Raw genomic sequence first — 20,956 nt, 5'->3', positions numbered from 1 at the left:
ATGCCTATGTAGCCCCATATATCCCTATGTTTCTTACCCAGGATACCATAAATAATATGAACAGCACTGCTCAGCCAGCAATTCCTTGCCCAAAGTCAGAGAAAACAGATATGTCAGATTTTGCAAGATACATGGTTCGCCGTGAACTTAATAAGACCGGCTTCACTAGGTTCGACGACCAGCCTGAGAACTACAGAGGTTGGAAAAGTGCCTTCAGAACCGCAATTAGTGATCTTGGCATTACTGCTGCCGAAGAACTAAATCTGCTGATCACGTGGCTCGGCCCACAGTCTACAGAATGTGTCAAGAGACTCAGATCTGTTCACATTAATAATCCTGCAGCAGGCCTTACTGCTGCTTGGGAAAGGTTAGAACAAAGCTTTGGAAGTCCTGAAGCCATAGAGAATGCTCTGTTTAAACAGCTGCGAGATTTTCCAAAAATATCTGGCAAGGACAATGAGAAATTCCAAGAGCTCAGTGACCTACTCTTTGAGCTCCAGCTGACCAAAACGGATACTCACTTACCTGGCCTTAGTTACCTGGACACAGCTCATGGGATAAACCCAATAATTTCCAAGCTGCCATATGGTATTACAGAAAAGTGGACTACACTCGGTTTGAGATACAAAAGGGAAAATCTAGTCTAATTTCCTCCCTTTTCCTATTTCTGTGAGTTTGTCAGGAACATTGCAGAATCCAAGAATGACCCAAGCTTCTTCTGAATCAAGTCATCCTGGTTCACTTACACCCAAGTATGACAGCCCATGCCCTAACTACAAGAACCACAGAGGTCCAGTGTCAGTAAAAAAGACTGAAATACTTCACACTCCAACATCCAAGGTGAAAGGATTGAAAACCCCAAATTGCTTGTGTCCCATTCATAAGAAGCCTCATTCCCTCAACAAATGCATTGATTTCAGAAAGAAACCTCTCCAGGAATGCAGGGAACTTCTAAGGAAATATGGGGTATGTTTCAGATGTTGTGCCTTTATTGAACATTTTGCTAAGGACAGTAAAACCACTATTAAGTGCATAGAGTGCGGCTGTGAGGACCATGTGCAGGCACTTCACCCATCTCAATCCAATCCTACACCGCCTGCACATTTTCTGTCTGCACCAAGGCATGGCGGGGAGAACACAGATCAAACAGCAAGTCCTACTATTGTATCTTCATGCACTAAAGTCTGTGGGGAAGAACTTGTGACAAGTCTTGTGCAAAAATATGTCTAGTCAATGTATACCCCAAAGGGACAGTCAGAAAGGATTCTAAAGGTGTGCACCATCTTGGACGACCAGAGCAACTGATCACTCGCAAGACCAGAACTCTTTGATCTGTTAAATTTAAAGGGAGATGCTTACCCTTACACCTTGGGTACCTGTAGTGGAATTACAGAGGTCTCTGGAAGAAGAGCAAGTGGACTCATTGTAGCTTATCTCAAGGACAATCTTGAGATACCCTTACCCACACTTGTTGAGTGTAACCAGATTGCATCCAACAAAGAGGAGATTCACCCATCTCAATCCAATCCTACACCGCCTGCACATTTTCTGTCTGCACCAAGGCATGGCGGGGAGAACACAGATCAAACAGCAAGTCCTACTATTGTATCTTCATGCACTAAAGTCTGTGGGGAAGAACTTGTGACAAGTCTTGTGCAAAAATATGTCTAGTCAATGTATACCCCAAAGGGACAGTCAGAAAGGATTCTAAAGGTGTGCACCATCTTGGACGACCAGAGCAACTGATCACTCGCAAGACCAGAACTCTTTGATCTGTTAAATTTAAAGGGAGATGCTTACCCTTACACCTTGGGTACCTGTAGTGGAATTACAGAGGTCTCTGGAAGAAGAGCAAGTGGACTCATTGTAGCTTATCTCAAGGACAATCTTGAGATACCCTTACCCACACTTGTTGAGTGTAACCAGATTGCATCCAACAAAGAGGAGATTCACCCATCTCAATCCAATCCTACACCGCCTGCACATTTTCTGTCTGCACCAAGGCATGGCGGGGAGAACACAGATCAAACAGCAAGTCCTACTATTGTATCTTCATGCACTAAAGTCTGTGGGGAAGAACTTGTGACAAGTCTTGTGCAAAAATATGTCTAGTCAATGTATACCCCAAAGGGACAGTCAGAAAGGATTCTAAAGGTGTGCACCATCTTGGACGACCAGAGCAACTGATCACTCGCAAGACCAGAACTCTTTGATCTGTTAAATTTAAAGGGAGATGCTTACCCTTACACCTTGGGTACCTGTAGTGGAATTACAGAGGTCTCTGGAAGAAGAGCAAGTGGACTCATTGTAGCTTATCTCAAGGACAATCTTGAGATACCCTTACCCACACTTGTTGAGTGTAACCAGATTGCATCCAACAAAGAGGAGTTTCCTACACCAGATGTTGCTCTTCATCACACTCAACTAAGGCCTATATCCAATTAAATACCAGCCCTTGACAAAAATGCAGAGATCTTACTTCTGCTCAGTAGAGACCTCCTCAGAGTACATAAAGTATGCCAGCAGATCAATGGACCAAATGATGCTCCGTTTGCCCAACGTCTTGATCTAGGCTGGGTTATCATAGGCAATGTCTGTATAGACAAGATGAAGAAGCCTACCAGGATTTCCTCAATTGGAGAAGTCGCAACTTGCAAACATCTTGCCTAATGGTCGCAGCACTCATTTTCAGCCATGCCCACATCATTACTGGGTGAAAGAAAGGCTGGACAGCAGTAAATTGCAGCATGGTCATCAAGATAACATGAACATGGGACGATCGTCAACAATAACGATATCGTTGAATGATCTCCCGGGTATGCTGGATGATCGCTATCGATCATCCAGCACACCACCAACCCAACAATGGCAGCCAACCACCTGCGATCAACGATCGCGGGTCCCTATAGTAATCTGGTTGATATCAACAAGGTTGGCCTGCATGCATGGTCGATGGATGATATCTTTATCGTCCATACGTGCCCGCACATCTCAGGTCATTGGTGGGTTGGAGGCACCGAAAAATGCACGATATGAATGATAACGATATGATCGATATCGTTATCGTTCGTTCATATCGTGCATTTTAATCATACCGTGTGTACGCACCATTACAGTAAGTAATCCATCTGTTTTTTGTTTTTCAGTTATCCGGACTTTATTTTACTCTGCCACTGTAACCATTCTGAACTCTTCACTTATGTTAGAAGTAATATAGATTTCTTTTTTTTTCTGGTCTTACACCCCCTGAGGGGGTTGGGTATGAGATCCTGGCGTTCGGGATGCTGCTGGTCAGAATACTGACAGCGGATCCTGACAGTCAGAATCCCAATGCCCATAAGGAACAAAGTCAATCTAACCCCTAAACCTAATTTTCCCTCCCTGGTGCCTAACCCTAACCTCCCCCCTTAGTGCCTAAACCTAACCTCCCCCTCCCCGCACCCTAAACCTAACACTCCCTCCCTGGTGCCTAATGCTAACATCCCCCCCAAGTGTCTAAACCTAACTTCCCCCTCCCCGCACCCTAAACCTAACCCTCCCCCCTAGTGCCTAACCATAACCCTCCCCCTAATGCCTAACCCTAACTCTGCATACTTACCTTCGGCATGCCGGCAGATGGGATTCTGGTCCCGGGATTCCAATGCTGTCAGGATTTTGATGGCGGTATTTCAGCCATCAGCATCCCGCATGCCAGGATGCTGACTACATCAGAGACAGTAGGAAAGTTAATATCTGACTGCATCTGATCTATCCTACATCTTGAACACCTGGTGGCTGGTGCTCTCTTGTTTCAATCCAGTCTTTACTGGTAGAGACTGGATTGACTGGATCTACTGGTAGATTACTGGGAGTGCATTAATTCTTGGAGATAATTCAGCTATCTGGAAAGTATTTCATAATCATCACACAACTCTATTATTTTGGTGTAAAATTTGAAGTTGGTGAGATCCTAGGCTATAAAATGCCAAAGTTTTAAAACCTGTGCCATGCTGGGGAGAAGCCGGTATTATACATATTATACATGTGCCACAATTGTTATTTTTGGAATGTTACTGCCATTAGGGTTGGAGAGTTCATTTGACATCTAATATTACAAGAACTGTACCTTCTCCATTTTGATCAGGAAACAGTCTATAAAATCCCTGGGGTTATTCCTGTCCAAATCCTTGATATTGTTCTCCACTCTTTTCTTGATAAAGTCAATAATTCCTGTATAATTCTTCATCAATTGCTTATGAGGTCCTGGTATGTATTTCATGAAGTCTGGGTAAATATTGTACAACTAAGAGAACAAGACATAAAACAATTCATTTTAGATAAACTAAGTCCTATAATACATTAATGTAGTACATAATGTACATGTGAACATCATCGCCCACCCTCACTACTACCACCATTCACTTGTCCCACCAAAGACACTGTCAACACTACTTTATCAACACCACCATCTTCCTACACCACCACCACAAAGTTGTTACCACCTTTGGGTATTAAATCTGACACTTTTTTGTCAGGTAAAATATTTCATATTTCCTTTTTGACATTTGAATACATACCAGCCCCCAAGGATTACTCTGAATTTTGAAGCTGTCCAAAACACATTCCATAAGACTTTTAAATTCCTTATCTTCATAATCAAACCGTTTTCCAAACAGGACAGAGCAAATGACGTTAGATACAGTACTGTGTATAAGATGCTTGGGATCTATCGGGGAACCTAAGACAAAAACAGTAGATGGGGGAGGGAAAATAGTGTACTGTATTAGTTTGAAAGATGGAATATCTATATTGTTATTTAAAATAGAAAGTATTACTTTACATAAGAAATAAACTTTATTCTTGTTATAACTTTAGCTATTTAGTGCAAAATACCAACACACTAATCCACTTTATGTGAAATTTGTTTGTAGTCACAAACACTAGAAAGTATTAGGAAGCATAGAAGACCGGAGGCTCACAGCCCACATTCGTATCATTCTACTGACAGCACACTACTGGCAGGAAACTAACAAAACTCAGCAAGAATCCATCAGAATACAATAAGAGACCATAGAGGAAAACCGCCAGGCCTTAAGAGAAGTGAGACAGCAGCTAGTAGCCCGGTTTGGAGATGTTATCACTGATGTTCCAAGTAAGGGGTAAATTTACTAGAGAGAGTTTTTAGAAGTGAGTTTGAGAAGTGATGTTGCCCATAGGAACCAATCAGATTCTACTTAACATTTAACTAGCACTTTCTAGAAGATAATAGCTAGAATCTGATTAGTTGCTATGGGCAACATCACTTTTAAAAACTCTCACTTTAGTAAATTTACCCCTAAGGCTCACTTCTTATGAGCTAGTCACTTTCTGCAAAAGATGACCCACAGCGATGATGTTGAAGCTTATCTTACTACTGTATGTTTGAAAGAACAGCAGAAAGAGAGTTGGCCTTAAGATCAGTGGGCAAGTGTTGTGGCACCCTTCCTGTCTGGAGAACCGCAAAAACATATTTCAACTTGTGCCTGACGGATGCCAAAGTCTAAGATAAGTCAAAATAAGAAATCCTAACTCGATTGAGAGCCACAATGTTTGTTCGCGCCCAACAAATCCACAGCTGGGAATACCAAACAGAGAAGCCTCTGCGCTCTCAAATGCATGACCTCGTCCATCTGACCACAAAATGGCTACAGCCAGAGTCTCTAACAGGATCACAGATCATGGAAAGAGTCATTATGGATTGATACCTGTGGTCTCTACATACAACTCTGCGCAAGTGGGTGAGCCATGCGGATCCTAAAATAGCAGACCAATTGGTTGAAATGGTGGAGAGGTATGTGGCGTCTGAGGAACTATAAAGTGTACCACACCGGACCCTAGCTCCACAATGGCGATCTCCCGTGACCACTGGTAAGACTGTTCAAGGGGAGAAGGGTGCTAGGTGGTGGATTGAACCTAAGACTGTGGGTTTGAAACCTGGAAGTAGGCCAGAAGGGCCAGGAAGGCTCCTACCCCATAAAAGACTTGATAATAACATGATACAATGTTTTTGGTGTGGTGGTTTGGGCCATATTGCTGCTAATTGTTCACTTACCTCTAAACTTATGCAATGTGATACTGCTTATGTCAATTACAGAATGTCTTTCTTTGCTCAGCTAGCCTGCACTGCCGACCAATAGGCTGAGACAGATAAGCAAATGTGTGTAGTCACAATAGAAGGCAACCGGGTAAAGGCTCTGTTAGATTCTGGTAGCCTGGTTACTCTTGGGAAAGCCGAACTAGTTATGAGGCCACACCTGCCAGTTGCTGGCCAAACCTACCTAATGGGTGGTCATGCCCCTTCAGCGGACCCCTACCATTGCATTTCCCTTGTGGGCCCTTCATGCACCAGTCCGACACTGTACATGGGGATACTTGGTATTATGTTACTGTGGAAGTGAACATAGAAACGCAGTGTGGTTCCGCTGTAATCTCTGTGGCTTTGGTTCTTGGATTGATGTATGATGCGATATTGGGGAGAGACTTTGGAAGTTGTGGGAATGTTATTCCCATTTGATCGTCTGCCTGATTTTGAAGTCAGAACAGAGATCTTTGCCATAGAGCAGTTAAATGACCCTACTCTGGTAAAAGCTACAGAGAATGTAAAGGTGACTGATGGTAAACCCGTAGAACCTGATAGTCGGTTGCAGTATGCCAGAAGGTTTTGTATCAAGTGACTAAGAAAGAGGAATATATTGTGGAACAATTGGTAGTTCCCAAGGTATATAGAAGAACAGTATTAGACCTCGCTCATGGTCACATAACTGCAGGTCACCTAGGGGTAGAAAAACCAAGAAGCGAATTCTACAGAGTTTTTCTAGCCTGGAGTCCATAAAGAGGTATCTGAATATTATGCATCCTGCCCTGAAAGTCAATATCATGCTCCAAGGCCACATTTTAAAAGTCCACTTGTCCCACTACCCATTATTGAGGTTCCATTTAAAAGAATAGCTATGGATTTGGTTGGACCTCTAATTAAATCTTCACAGGGCCATCAATATATTTTGGTGATAATTGATTATGCTACCAGGTACCCGGAACTGATACCATTGTGCAATACGTCAACAAAGACCTTTGCTAGAGAATTAGTCCATGTCTTTAGCAGGTTGGGAATACCTAAGAAAATCCTGGCTGACCAGGGTACTCCATTTATGTCAAAAATCATGAAAGAGTTATGCCGCCTGTTTAAAATTACTCAGCTAAGAACCTCTGTGTATCTCCCCAAGACTGATGGGTTAGTGGAGAGGTTTAACAAAACTTTAAAACACATGTTAAAGAAAGTGGTTGATAAAGATGGAAGAGATTGGGATTATTTATTACTTTATTTATTGCTGGTCAGAAGAGAGGTTCCCCAATCCTCCACAGGGTTTTCACCTTTTGATTTGTTGTACAGGAGACACACAAGGGGATAATTGGACATTGTCAAAAGACATAGGAGGGGCAATCCAGTCCATAATTGAGCATGTTTCTCAATGCAGGAAAGGATTGCTGCAGTGGTGCCGATAGTGCGAGAGCACTTGGAACAGGCCCAACAGGCCCACCTGATTCTGCTCAGCCTCTCACAGCTAAAGGGCCCTATACATCTGTACCATCATCGCAGGTTCGCAGAAATCCAACATGTTGGATTTTCCCGATTTGACGATCGTGATAAAAAAATGATCGTGATTGTCTAATCGGGGACATTTAACATGTAAAAATTCAGTGATCCTGCGACGGATCACTGAACATCGATGGTGGGTGGTTTTCTGTCAGATTATCTGTCAGATTTTTTAAAGTGTAATGAACGATTTTTTTGAACTACAAACGATTTTTGCATATTCCCTTAATGAAAATCGTTGAGTTGACAAGTCTGACTGAACTACAAACGTGAACGCACATGAACCATAATCGTTCATCGTTTGACTCAGAAAGTGAACGATTTTTTCAAACAATTATTGTTAAATTATATAATTTAACGATAATCGTTCAAAAAATCGTTGTGTGTGTATGCAGCTTTTTTATCTAGTTTCCAGCTACAACTTTTCCTGATAATCAGTACAGCAGTGTTATCTGACTACCCTACTGTATCCAGTTGCTGTTACTTATTTCATTACAATTCCTGAATACAGAAGACGAAGACCTCAGCGTGTTACTTTTTCCTGCATATCAGCCTTTGTATTACCTGTGTCATTGCAGTTCTGCTACTACTTTGAGTCTAGTAACTTTCAGAACTTTTTGGTTACAAGTCTGCTAGGTTTCAGCATTTGTAAAGAGACTGTTTGTCTGCAGAGAGCCTAATCATTCATCCATGAAAGGCTCACCTGTGCTCACCAAGGTACTATTTAGAATTTGAACTACTGCAGTGCTATTAACCTCTGAATTCCCTGCATAGTTTCAGTGTAAACTATACCTCTGCTTACTACCAAGGTATCAGCATCCAGCAACACTGTCTTACCTCCTGTAGTGTGTATAGCTCAGTTCCTACTGAGCCTGTCTGTCTGTGCTCCAGACCTGAATACTATTTTACAAAACAAGTGCATTTCCCATATAGGCCTGTATTCAATTAGTTTCGCGTACGCGCTAAAGTTTCGCCTGCCGGAGTGTTTGCCTACATCGTGTCTTTTAGCCGCGGAAACTTATCATGCGCATATCCACGATTCGCCCTATTCAATTCCAAAAGTCACGAAAACGGAGACACACAAGTCAGAACAGGCAAAAAGTGGTGTCTGAATCGGGGAAATCAGCATGAACCCCCCCTAAAAAGATGCATAAACATTGGGGATCAATGTAGTAGTGCCCAATTAGCCCTAATGAAACAGTTTGCACAATTAGTGTATTTGCACAAGTGGTGAAGAATTGCATAAAGCAGTATTTTTAGGAGAAAATAAGTAGTCCTGTCAAATTTGGGGTACTTGAAAATGGGTGTAAGCATATTTAAAAGGCGCTAAAGTGAAGTTATTAGAAACTTAAAAAATGCACCTTCAGCAAACACCTGCAATCAAAAAACCTCACCCATACTTGCAGACCCCCAAAAGTCTATTTCGCTAGTGTTTAAGTTTGTACCCCCACTTTGCACTTTTTCGCCCCCTTTTTAAAAGTGCTTTTTCGGGGCGTTCCTCAATTATTATTTTTTTATGCAGTTATTCTTTGGGGGGCTGTCCCAAGGGTGCTGAGTGGTTTCCCCACCTTTGCACCCCAAAATAGCGGTTTTGCACTTTTTTTTCTCCACCTATTAACAGGCGAAACTTTTTTGCCTATTACATTGCATTGCGTTTTTGCGTACGAGAAAAATGTTTGCAATTGAATACGGAGATAAGTTTCAGCTTGGCAAAAAGTCACGATCGGCAATACTTTTTCGCAGATCTCGGCTTTTCGCTTCTAATTGAATACGGGCCATAGTGTAGTCTTTAAACCAACTGCAACACTGAACTTTATTCTGCACCTTACCCTGTGCGATTGCACAGTCGGTTACAAACCAGTGTTCAACCACAGTCAGAGCCGTAACTAGACTTTTTGATGCCCTGTGCCAGAGAGGGCATTGGTACCCCCTCCCCTTCATTTTTTAAATAGGGACATAAGATAGTGCACCTAAAAAATGGCCATGGCTTCATGGAGAAGGGCCAGGGAAGAGATAGGGGTAGTCCTGGGGCAGCCAGGAGATGCTGGGGATAAAAGCAGTGGAAGCTACAAGTGAGAATGATAATAAAGAGGAAAATTGATAGTCCCAAACAGTGCCCCCTGCCTGCGGTGCACTGTGCCATGGCACAGGTCGCACTACCCTAGTTACGGCCCTGACCACAGTACCACTGCCACTACAGTGTCCAGCACTACCGGTACTAGCTCGGTCTCCAGCTTCAGTTGCCAGAGCTTCGACCGGTTCCTAACTGTCTCAGTGCTGTCCGCTTTCCAACCCGATTACAATCCACTGACAAGCTCATCATCATTCATCCTGCTCGTGTAACAGACTTCCATCCCGGGGTGTTAGATGTAACTTGCAGGGAGATGACAGACACTGGACACGAGGAGCTGGAACACACAGGAGGATAACCTCTCACTAGAACTGGAAGCCACAACAAATGCTATAGCCGGCATGGAGTGAAGGGCTGGCTGTAAGTTATGTGACGCAGAATCTAATCAAAGTAATTTCCTGCAAAGAGTCCATCCTAATGATGGCTAGTGTGTACCTGAGCTGTGCACACAGACAAGACATTATTAATTAGTGTGTTGCTGAATCCAGCACTCAAACATACAGCTAGAGCTGTATACAGACAAGACAGGAATCCGCCTGCCTGCAACAGCCGGAACATGGATCAGGACAAGATGCAGTATCCAAGTGACAACTATAGCTGGGACCTGCCACCAAGATGTTTTGCTGTCACAGGTCTTAAAACTTATTGAAAGATTAGGAACAGCAAGGTACTTGACAACTCTAGACCGTTAACTAAGAATGCCAAAGAAAAGACAGCTTTTTCTCCATCGGAATGGTTGTTCCAAAACAAGATGTTGCCATTTGGCTTACCTGGGGCACTGGCTACCTTTCAAAGGATGATGGTTAGAATTCTAAGGCCCCATAGACAGTATGCTGCTGCTTATCTAGATGATGTGGTCTTTTATAGTCCTGACTGGCAGTCTCAGTTACCCAGAGTGCAAGTAGTGTTGGACTCCATCCGTAAGACAGGATTGACAGCCAACCCCAAAAAATGTTTTCTAGGGATGGAAGATGTAAAGTATCTTGGATACACCAATGGCAGAGGTTTGATAAAGCCTGAACTTAATAAAATTGACGTAATACAAAATTGGCCACAACCCCTAAATAAGAAGCAGATGGGCGCCTTCTTAGGAATTACAGGGTATTATAGGAGATTTATACCCAATTTGCAACCATTGCAGTCCCACTGACAAACCTTACCAAAGGCAAACAGAAAGTTATAGTTAAATGGAGTCCAGAAGAAGAAAAGGATTTTCAGGAATTAAAAGTAACCTTGTGTACCCAACCAGTTCTGATGACACCGACTTTAACAGAGAATTTGTTGTGCAAACTGATGCAACAGATGAAGGGATAGAAGTGGTTCTGTCCCTCAACAAAGAAGGTGAAGAATATCCTATTATTTACTTAAGCAGAAAGTTAAATGTACATGAGAGATGTCTGAGAATAAAGAAAGCAATGGGAGAATAATGAGATGGTTCTTCGCATTGCAAAACTTTCAATTTTCAGTAGAGCACAGGCCAGGAAGCCATCTCGCCAATGCAGATGATTTGGCTTGTGTATTTTGTTTGGGGGCTGCAGTTGTTCCGCCCCACAGATCAAAACAAAGGGGGGGGGATATGTGATGGAAGCACTGGTAAAGTGCTAAATGGCAAATATGTTTGTCCAAGGTTTTTGACCTATGTGATTTAAAACCCCCAGGAAATGTTTGTGTCTGCTTGATCAGAGTTTGGGCTTTAAGTAATAGCCGGATAATGGGTCCTGGGGGTGTGGGTGTGAGAGAGAAGGGAGGGTGCCATCCACAAGGCCATTTCAGGTGTTGAGGCCTTCAGCCTGAGAGCAGGCTAATTAGTGATTGCAGCTGTGAGAGGCTAATAAAGGATGTGTCAGGGATTGGTTCAGTGTCTCATACATGGTGGAGCAGGCAGTCAGGCTTGTTCAGAGACCTTGTGATGTACTACTTGTAAGTACTGTGCATATGCCTATGTTTGTGATGAGGGCAGTAGGTCCTACCACTTTGAGAGAGGGAATTTGTTTCGTTAGTGCCCAAATGGGCTAGGATTTATTTTTATGTTTTCTGTCTTACTGCACAATAAAACCTAGCTGAGGCTAGCTTGCACAAAAACCCTGGACTGGTGTGCTGTTTCCTGGCTGCTGTGTGTTTGGACGTGTCCATCTACCCCAGGAGAGGGACCTCCTACCCCGATCATATTACAAGATATATATAGTGATACAAGGGATGGTAGTGCCACATTGGGTACTTGTACATGTGGGGCTATGCCACTGATGCTCTTTTACTACTAGGGCAATGGAGGGTAATGCCACCAGGGATCTATTGCAGGTGAGGTGGAAGGTTCAGTTACTATGGAAAGAAAGACACACACACAGATTGTTGTAGTCATTTATTAAGAAAACACTCCCCCACACATTCCTTATTCTCCACATTAAAACTCACAAAATCATGGGATGGGGTCCTCTTTGATCCATGTAGCATTCCTTGGTCTTTGTAAAACTCTATATTGAAAAGAATGGGGATGTACTGATTGTGCTTTTTTTTTTTTTTGTGTGTGATAAAAGCACAAAATATGCATACACTGTACACCACTAGTGGATTTGTATGCTATAGCACTGGGGCAAGAACGTTAGTCTGAGAAAAAGGCAAAAGACCGGGGGTCGACATGACTTAGCCATGCCATGCATCCCCCCTCCTCCAATTGCAAGAGTTATAAGACACTATAGTCCTGTTTTTATGTGGGTGCAGTGTGAAAAGTGTGAAAGTCCAAAACTAGCTATCAGTAGCATTGCATCACAGTTGCGCTCTGCTTCCCATGCCGTATAGCACAAAAACGCTAGGTGCAATGAACAAATCTGTATGTGATCCTGGTATGTCCATCATACATGACTAGTGTGTCCAAATCGTTAGCAAAGTTTAGGGCCCAAGGAGTCCTTTCATATCTCCCACTCACCATGTATGTAATCCTAGAGCCAGGGGTGTTTCTAGAGAGGAGAGGGCCTGTTTGCAGTCTCCGACATGGGCCCACTCCTCTCCATCCGTCTGGCGGCCGGCAGCGCACTGAGCTGTGTGTGGCCAGCGCCGGAGTTATGGACTCTGGGCACTAGAGTGTGCCCAGAATCTATAGAGTATGTGCAGGTCACCGGGAAAATGGCCGCAGCGGCCATTTTCCCTGTACTGCACATGTTCAAATTACGGTAAAATGGCCGCGGCTGCCTTTTTTCCAGTCATTTTTCCAGTGCTGGACCCCCGCGATGACGTGGGACTCCGGAGAGGTAAGTACTACTATGGGTGTGGGGCTCTCCTGGACCCAGGGGCCCATGTGCCCCACACACACTGCACCCATTATAGATACGCCCGTGCCTAGAGCTCTCGCTGTGGTTTGTCCCTCTATTATTCCTCCACTTATTTACCTCCCACCTATCCCATACTGTTTGCCACTCAATTCCCCACCAATAGTTTAAAACTGGGCAACTCCATAAGAGGCTGTCATTAGTCTCTGGGCCTGATTAGTAGATATATACGCTAATGCCGGCGAAAATGCAGATTTGTACGCGGGATTTGTTCTGAGACACCCACTGGCGGCTTCGCAAATCCAAGTGACTACGTACAATGACGCAGCACATATCAGTCAATTATCTGACTTCTGAGTAACTCTATGGTCACCAGAATGGCTGCAGGACATGAGACACTGGAGCCATTGTTACAGCTAAAAAATCGGTATATCGGTAATAAAACTTGACGCATGCGCAGCCCACGATGATTGCACAACTGAGTAAACATCGGCATTACGTCCATCTCTGAATCAGAGCCTCTGTACTATTGTCTTCATATTTTTAAAACCAGTTTATGATCTTGAATAAGCCTTATTCATGCTGTAATGTCTGACTGTACTTCCACTGACATTCAATAAACAGTTGTTTAAAAAAAAATCCCAATAATCAAGCTTTATTGATTTCTCTGCGTATGAACATTACCATTTGTTTTTCTCAGCACATCAGTGAGATACTCGACCTCCTCCTTTATCCGCACCTCAATGCTACGTTTCCCCATACCGAAATTACTCAGCGTTACCAGGGTAAAACTCCTCAGCTCCTTCCACTTCTCACCATTACTGAATGCCATCTCTGCAAAATAAAAGAAAAGATTGAATTATCTTTGGGGTATTACATAAACTAAGTGAAATTATAGGGATATTGAACACAAGTTTGTTGTATTAGTTTATGTGACTTGTAAAACACAACTTTTTCTTAAAAAAAACATATAATGCGAGATGCAATAGGGTCTGAGTATTCTAAATGTGCAAGTATAGAGCTATGCAAACTCGCATGTTTCTCACACCCACGCAACTCGCAATTGCAAAACACACATCCAGATGTTTTGCCAATGTGAGGATACAACTCGGGCAATGTAATAGAGTGCGAGTGTTTAACTTGCACACTATTGCTGTCTGAAAACTCGAAAAAACAGACCTGCTTCAGGATAGTGAGTCTAGCCTCAGCAGATTTGAGTTACCCAGAAACATGCACAGATCCCTGAGATCCGTGCATGTTTCTGTATGTAAAAAAAAAGAAACAGTTTAAAAAAATGACATGCACCCTCCACACACACACAACCAGCTCTGTGCTCTGATGAGCCTGTCCTGATTCTTAAAATACAGGGGAAACAATGCGTAGGGTTCCCCAGTATTTTAAGAACCAGCACCAGGCTCTGTTGAGCTGGTCCTGGTCCTTAAAATACAGGGGAAAAATGTGTAGGGTTCCCCTGTGTGGTACCCGCATATGTATGCAGATGTAGTACACCACCCTTTTTTTTTTTTTTATTACAAAGGACCGGCCCCACAGCTATGGGTATAATGTAAAACATAGCCCCATTCCTCATAATGGTAGGGCTCCTGAACTTTTGACCTTTATCCCCCCTGGGACTGTAGAGTCTGTGCAGCCCTGATTGAAGATTTCAAGTTAAAGCCAGCAACAGACAGAGCCCAGGAAAACTCCCTGATTGTTAGTATAAGTCCTCCTTTCATCCTTTTTCTGGTGGAAACCTGTTGTCAAAATCTGTATTGCCCTTTTGCATACTACATGGCACTCATTAAATCTATTCCGCAAACCCAATAACTATCACTTACTGTAACTTCATTAACTAATAATATTAGGGCTGATTCAGCAGAGAATAAAATAGCTATTCCTTCCTTACAAATATGGAAATGCTAGTAAAAAAGGGGGAAATAACCCGCACAGAAGTATACATATAGCAAATTAGATAGAAAATATTTGAATTGTTGAAAAGGTCCTTCCCTATGAACAAATAATTATTGATGATAAATAACTAATGGGAGGTGCACCCAGGAATAAAATTGAAATTGATAGCAAAGCAAAAGAGAAGTATTCCTATGTAGGGCACTCATGGACAGTCCGTGAGTGCCCTACATAGGAATACTTCTCTTTTGCTTTGCTATCAAATATGGAAATGCAACAGGAGGTGTATGACACCCCCTGCTGCATCTGCGATCTCAGAGCTGCGACCAATGTCATAGGATGAGCCTCAGCTTACACAGGCTGGCCCGGTTACGAGGCCAGGAAACCGCATCCGCGGATGCAGCCCCTGGCCTTGCCACTCCTGGAAAACGGGGCTGACAAGCCACTATTTCCGGAAACACCAGCCATCCCTGCCCCCATGCCGCCCCGTAAATGCCTCTGACTGGTTAGCGTTGCTGCCTCATAACAATAAGGTCTTGGGTTCAAGTTTGTATATTCCCCCTGTGCTTGCGTGTGTTTCCTCCGGTTATTCCGGTTTCCTCCCACACTCCAAAAATATACTGGTAGGTTAATTGGCTCCCAACAAACCCTAGTATATGTGTGTGAGCATGTGGTAGGGAATATAGATTGTAAGGCAGGGACTGATGTGAATGGGTAAATATTCTCTCTGTAAAGCGCTGCGGAATATGTGTGCGCTATATAAAAAACTGGTAATAATAATAGTAATAATAATAATTCAAGCAGAGGCATAGCATTGGCTGCGTGTGATCATGCAGGACCCCTTCTACACATATGTAGAAAGGGTCCTGAGCATGTGCAGATTCCTGATAATCAGGAATCTACATTAAGCATTGCAATGCTGAATTAGCCCCATTCTACAGTATTCTATGATGTACATAATAGCATACTGTTGACTGCACTTTAGTGAATGTAAATAATGTGACAACAAATTTGGAGAAGCCCCATAAAAGAGAGGCTACTGTAATTGTTTACAAAGGTTTTTAAGATAAACACTATCCTCCTCATTATTGTATTGTCCAGACAGTTCACCAGGGTAATGAGGAGCAGGGGCGCCGAGAGGGGGGGAGCGGGTACAGATTACCGGGGCCAGGGCTTCCTGAGGGGCCCAGCGGGGGCCCGGGTCCAGCGCCGCTCCCCTGATCGCGCCCCCCCTGGCTCTGAGCAGGGCTGAGGGGGCCCAGGGCGCCCCCCCTCCCCAGCGCGCAATATTTATTTTTATTTTTTTCCCGGGAAGGGGGCGTGGCCACGCCTCTCGCGATTAGGCCATGCCCCCTATTACCCGGGCCCGCCACGGCTCTCAGCGGGCCTGATGAGGAGTCACCCATGAAGAACCACGTTCTGCAGAAGTGACTGAGAATTACATTAAACAGGACAAGCTGACCTGGATACAAAGAGAGACAGGGATATGACTGACGAGAACTTTAGATTCCCAGCATGCACTGCTGGGTCACGTACTTACCATCTCCCTTGGTAAAGTCATAGAACGCAGCATAATAAGCCCGACCACTGAATTCTTCTGCCTTGTCAATCAGCGTCTCCTTTATAGCTTTATATCCGCACAGCACAACACAAGGATGGTTCCCCTCATACACAGTGAATATGTCTCCATAGGTTTTATGTAGCTACAGTAGAAGTACAAGACAATGTGCTAAGTACAGTATATGGTTATTTTAATTGGTTTTGCAAAATTTCATTTATTTCCTAAAGTACTGAAATAATTTTATTGTTTATAGTTATAGTGATAACGTCAGTTTTATAGCAAGGAATGTGTAAGTATGGCCTGAATTATTGTTTCTCTTGCATTTCGGTTACAGTTGAGTGCTGTTTGGCCTCCAGCCCATCTCTCCAGAATGTGTTCCATTGAAGTAGCACTGTGTGATACAAGTCCAAAGGCCATTGTTTCATAACCTGCATTAACAAATATTGGAGTCTAAAGCTGTCTGCAAGACTCAAGCCGTATACACACTAGATGATAAAGTGAATGATATATCATTATAGTTCATATTGTTCAGATCATCCAGTGTGTATACAGGGCTGTAACTAGACTTTTTGGTGCCCTGTGCCAGAGAGAGTATGCGACTTTGGCAGAAACATACACAGATCAGTGTGATTTGTGTCTGTTTCTGCCTCTAAATACTACCTAAAGAGCTAATATTAAAAAAAAGGCCCCCCACCCAACAACAGAAAAAGCATAACCAGCCCTGGGGATGCTCAGCCAGTCTTGGTTCCTAAAAATATGGGGGGGAAATGAGTAGGGTTCCCCTGTATTTTAGGAACCAGCACTGGGCTGCTGAGCCTGTCCTGGTTTGAAAAGTAGGGGGTAAAAATTGTGTAGGGTACCCCCTATTTTTAAAACCAGCACCGGGCTCAAATCTGGCCAGGGTGTAATGTCACAGCCAGGGGACCCTTTCACTGGGTCTCCCCGGCCAAAGCATCATAACCCCAAGCCAGTCAGCCCAAGCCAGGGATCTCAGGGGAGTTGGGGATCCCCCCCAATAAAGGGGTCCCTTCTCTCCTGAGCACCCCAGCCTTAAGTTAAAGCCCAGGGCTCTTCCCTTCATCTCTGGAGTGGTGGGTGCAGGGGTAATAGTGTTGAAATAATAATGTAAACTATTGTTTTGTACAGTGGAACTACAGGTGCCAGCATGCCTGCCCTTCAGCACTTGTAGAACTGCAAGTGGCAGCAGGCGGCCAGCATCCGTACTCCCACTGTAAAAAAATGTGTTAAAAAATCACAAGACACACACACCTGGCTGACACATGTTAAAAGATCCACAGGTGGCGCTAATTATTTCATCTGTGATACTAAGGCAAACCATGCAGCACTAGTTATATTCTATTTTGTTACTATTTTTATTGTGGTCATGGTGTGGGCTGTGGAGGGGATTTCCGGGCAACCGGAACCTCCCCCTTTTGGCTATGCTTTTAGGTGCTAGTAGTGAATGCAGGGGGAGAGAAAGTGTGTCTGAGTGCTGCTAAGGTCTTAGTAGTGAATGCAGAGGAGGAAACAGTGTGTCTGGGTGCTGCTAAGGTATTATTAGTAGTGAATGCAGGGGGTGGAGAGAGTGTGTCTAGGTGTTTGTTACTTAATACTCACAGCAGAAGCGGATTATGTAGACAGCTGCTGCACCCGTACTTTTCTCTTGCTCTTCTATTCATATAACATACCTGGCTGGTTCAGCATTGCAAACAGGTAGCAGTGTCCATCCGCTTCCTCTCTTTGAAACTACACAGGCAACCTGAGGTATTTATAAACATTTGTGGTATATTCAACCCAAGCTACAGTCAGACACTTTATGGGACTGCTCACACATGATGTAGAATAGTATTACTACAGAAGTTGCATTGCATATTGAATGGATCATCAACTTCATGAACAATCTAATATTCAGGATAAGCTATGGTGCTGATATGGCACTGAATGTACATCTGTTTACCATATATTGTGTGAATTTACACTGTGAATGCTTAGAAAATGAGCATGTGCAAAAGTGGTTGGGCATGCAAAGTCATGTGCACTTTTGGACCCTTACCGCCAAAGAGGTGGAACTGGGAGTGTGGATGGGGGGCACTAGGCTGAAGCCAGGGGCATATGAAGAGAGGAGGGGGCCCATGTTCACTCCCTGTCTGGGGCCCCCTCCTCTCTCCCCGGCTGCTGTCAGCGAACTGACAGCAGCAGTAGACTCCGGGCACTAGAGTCTACTGGAATCTACTGTGCATGCGCGGTCCACTGGGAAAATGGCACAGCACCCATTTTCCCTGTGATTTCTTGCTGTGCATGCGCAAAATGCCAGGAAAATGGCCGGCAGCCATTTTCCGGAGTTTTCAGCAGCACTACTCCGTGGGACATCAGAGAGGTAAGTATGAAAAAAAAAGTATTGGTGCAGGTGCTGGTCCTGCACCCATTATAAATACGCCCCTGGCTGAAGCTTTGCCTAGGGTGCCAAGAAACCTTGTACCGGCCCTGAGAGGATGTGACTGAAGGTGCACATATGGGTTTATACTGACAACTGCCATTCTGACAGCAAACTCCTTTCTTCAAATGTGACATCATTGGTGGCCTGAGAGCCCCCTCAGAGCCTGTGCCCAGTACATTAGTACCAGCTGCTGTACCCCCACCCCCCTGATAGCAGCCCTGCATACTGTATATACTTTGTAAGTTTGGTTTTATCTATGCTATAAAATGAGATGATTGCCCAAAGTGCATAATCAGTTTTAAAGCCTGCTGTCCAAAATTAACAATGTCTAGGACCAGAGCCGTAACTAGACTTTTTGGTGCCCCCTTCATTTTTATTAAATAGGGACATAAGATAGTGCACCCAAAAAAGGGCCATGGCCTCTTGGGGATGGTCAGGGAAGAGATATGGGAAGCCAGGAGATGCTGGGGATAAAAGCAGAGGAAGTTACAAGTAAGAATGATGATAAACAGGAAAATTGACAGGCCCCAACAGCTCCCCCTGCCCTGCGGTGCCCTGTGCCATGGCACTGGTCGCACTACCCTAGATATGGCCCTGTCTAGGACACTTGTCTCTATGATGAGACTCTATTGCCGCATTAGACAAGATAACTGTGAATTTCAACACTTTAAAGATCTCACAGGAAAAATGTACTAACCTGCAGGAAAATTGACATATTTATTTAAAAAAAAACGCTTTGAGACCATTAGATAACCATCATCACTATATTTTACATGGTAAGAATAGAAATCATTAATTCATTAAGCAGAAACATGCACACAGCATGAAATAATTGTATTGCCTTCATCATAAATACATTTTTATTACCCCCATTGGCATTCAATGTGTTTTCTCCATGAAATAAATATTAAATAAAATGTACTGTACCCCTTAATATAATGTTAAAATAATGTTGCCCTCTTTATATATTCATGCATTAATGTAGACCCCTAATATACTCATAAAATATTTTTGCAATTATTTACACAATTAATTTTATCCCCTTAATCAATAACTAATGATTGCTCCCATAATGTATAATTGTATGGTGCCTCTTCTTGATGTTCTGAATCACCAGATACTGTAGCTCAAACAGCATGCAGTGTAAGCTATCTTTTATTGGAAAAGCATTGTTCCTCTTACAACAGGGAATGTCACTGTCTCACCTTCAGTAGTGACTGTACAATGTTGCTGAAGTTCATCTTGTATAGGGTTCCAATGATGGGAAGAGGAGTTGGTCCAGGGGGGAGTTTGGCTTTTTCCAACATCATCCTGCTGAATTTAGCTAAGAAGAAGGTGATCAGAAGCACGAGGAGTGCTGTACATAATGAGTAGAAGTCCATCCTGCCAAGAGAGATCAGATGATCATTTCTAGGTTTTTGGTGAAACGTATGGAAAGGACAGAATGCTGAGGATGAACATTTATTAAACCTCGGTTCAGATGGAGGAGCCCAGGGGCACTGAGAGGATGAGCCTGGGTCAGCCACTAAGGGAGACATTGTCCTCATTTGCAGCGCTGCTAAGGGGACAAATGTCGGCCTGTGTGGCCACCACTGCTGTCGGCGCCCCCTATGCGGTCTCTTTTTTCATTTTGCGGGGGTGTGGTCAGTTTCCCCATTATTTGACCAGGCCCTCTCAGTACCCAGGCCCGTGGCAGCTCTCACTTAATGAAAAGTATCATTAGTCCGCATTCCTAGCCACGAAATTGACAATAAAAAAATGATTCATGAAAAGCAAACTGTGGAAAACAAAACAGGCAGATTAAGACCCCATGGAGCCCTAGGCAAGATTCAGGTTCGAGGCCCTTCTCCCTTCTCCCTTTTCTAGACAAATTGACATATATACATTAACTGCTTTACCATATAAGACTAGTTACCGTTATTGCAGTTGAATTTGAACTTTGTATAGCTTTAATGCATACTTTCAGTATGTCAAGAGATACTAATAGTGCAATTGAGGATGCCATATCTTGTATAACTTTGGACATTGGAGACACTTACTGTTATAC

General features: G+C 43.5%; 1 protein-coding gene across 1 annotated transcript in view; it reads right to left on the bottom strand.

Moving 5' to 3' along the window:
* Nucleotides 1-20,300, bottom strand: part of LOC148502818 (cytochrome P450 2F2-like) — a 56,708-nt gene extending 36,408 nt beyond the window's left edge. The window contains exons 1-5 of the mRNA XM_088449262.1: nt 20,115-20,300; nt 16,452-16,614; nt 13,691-13,840; nt 4,557-4,717; nt 4,106-4,282 (exon numbers count right to left, since the gene is read on the bottom strand). Coding sequence (XP_088305388.1) covers nt 4,106-4,282; nt 4,557-4,717; nt 13,691-13,840; nt 16,452-16,614; nt 20,115-20,291 — 828 coding nt within the window. The 5' untranslated portion in view covers nt 20,292-20,300. The remainder of the gene's footprint in view (nt 1-4,105; nt 4,283-4,556; nt 4,718-13,690; nt 13,841-16,451; nt 16,615-20,114) is intronic.
* Between the last annotated feature and the right edge of the window lie 656 nt (nt 20,301-20,956).

This window comes from Taudactylus pleione, unplaced genomic scaffold, assembly GCF_031769625.1.
Source record: "Taudactylus pleione unplaced genomic scaffold, aTauple2 ptg000481l, whole genome shotgun sequence".
In the NCBI taxonomy this organism is placed as follows: Eukaryota; Metazoa; Chordata; class Amphibia; order Anura; family Myobatrachidae; genus Taudactylus; species Taudactylus pleione.
Note: the sequence above shows the minus strand (reverse complement) of the source record. Positions and strands in the feature narration are given on the sequence as shown.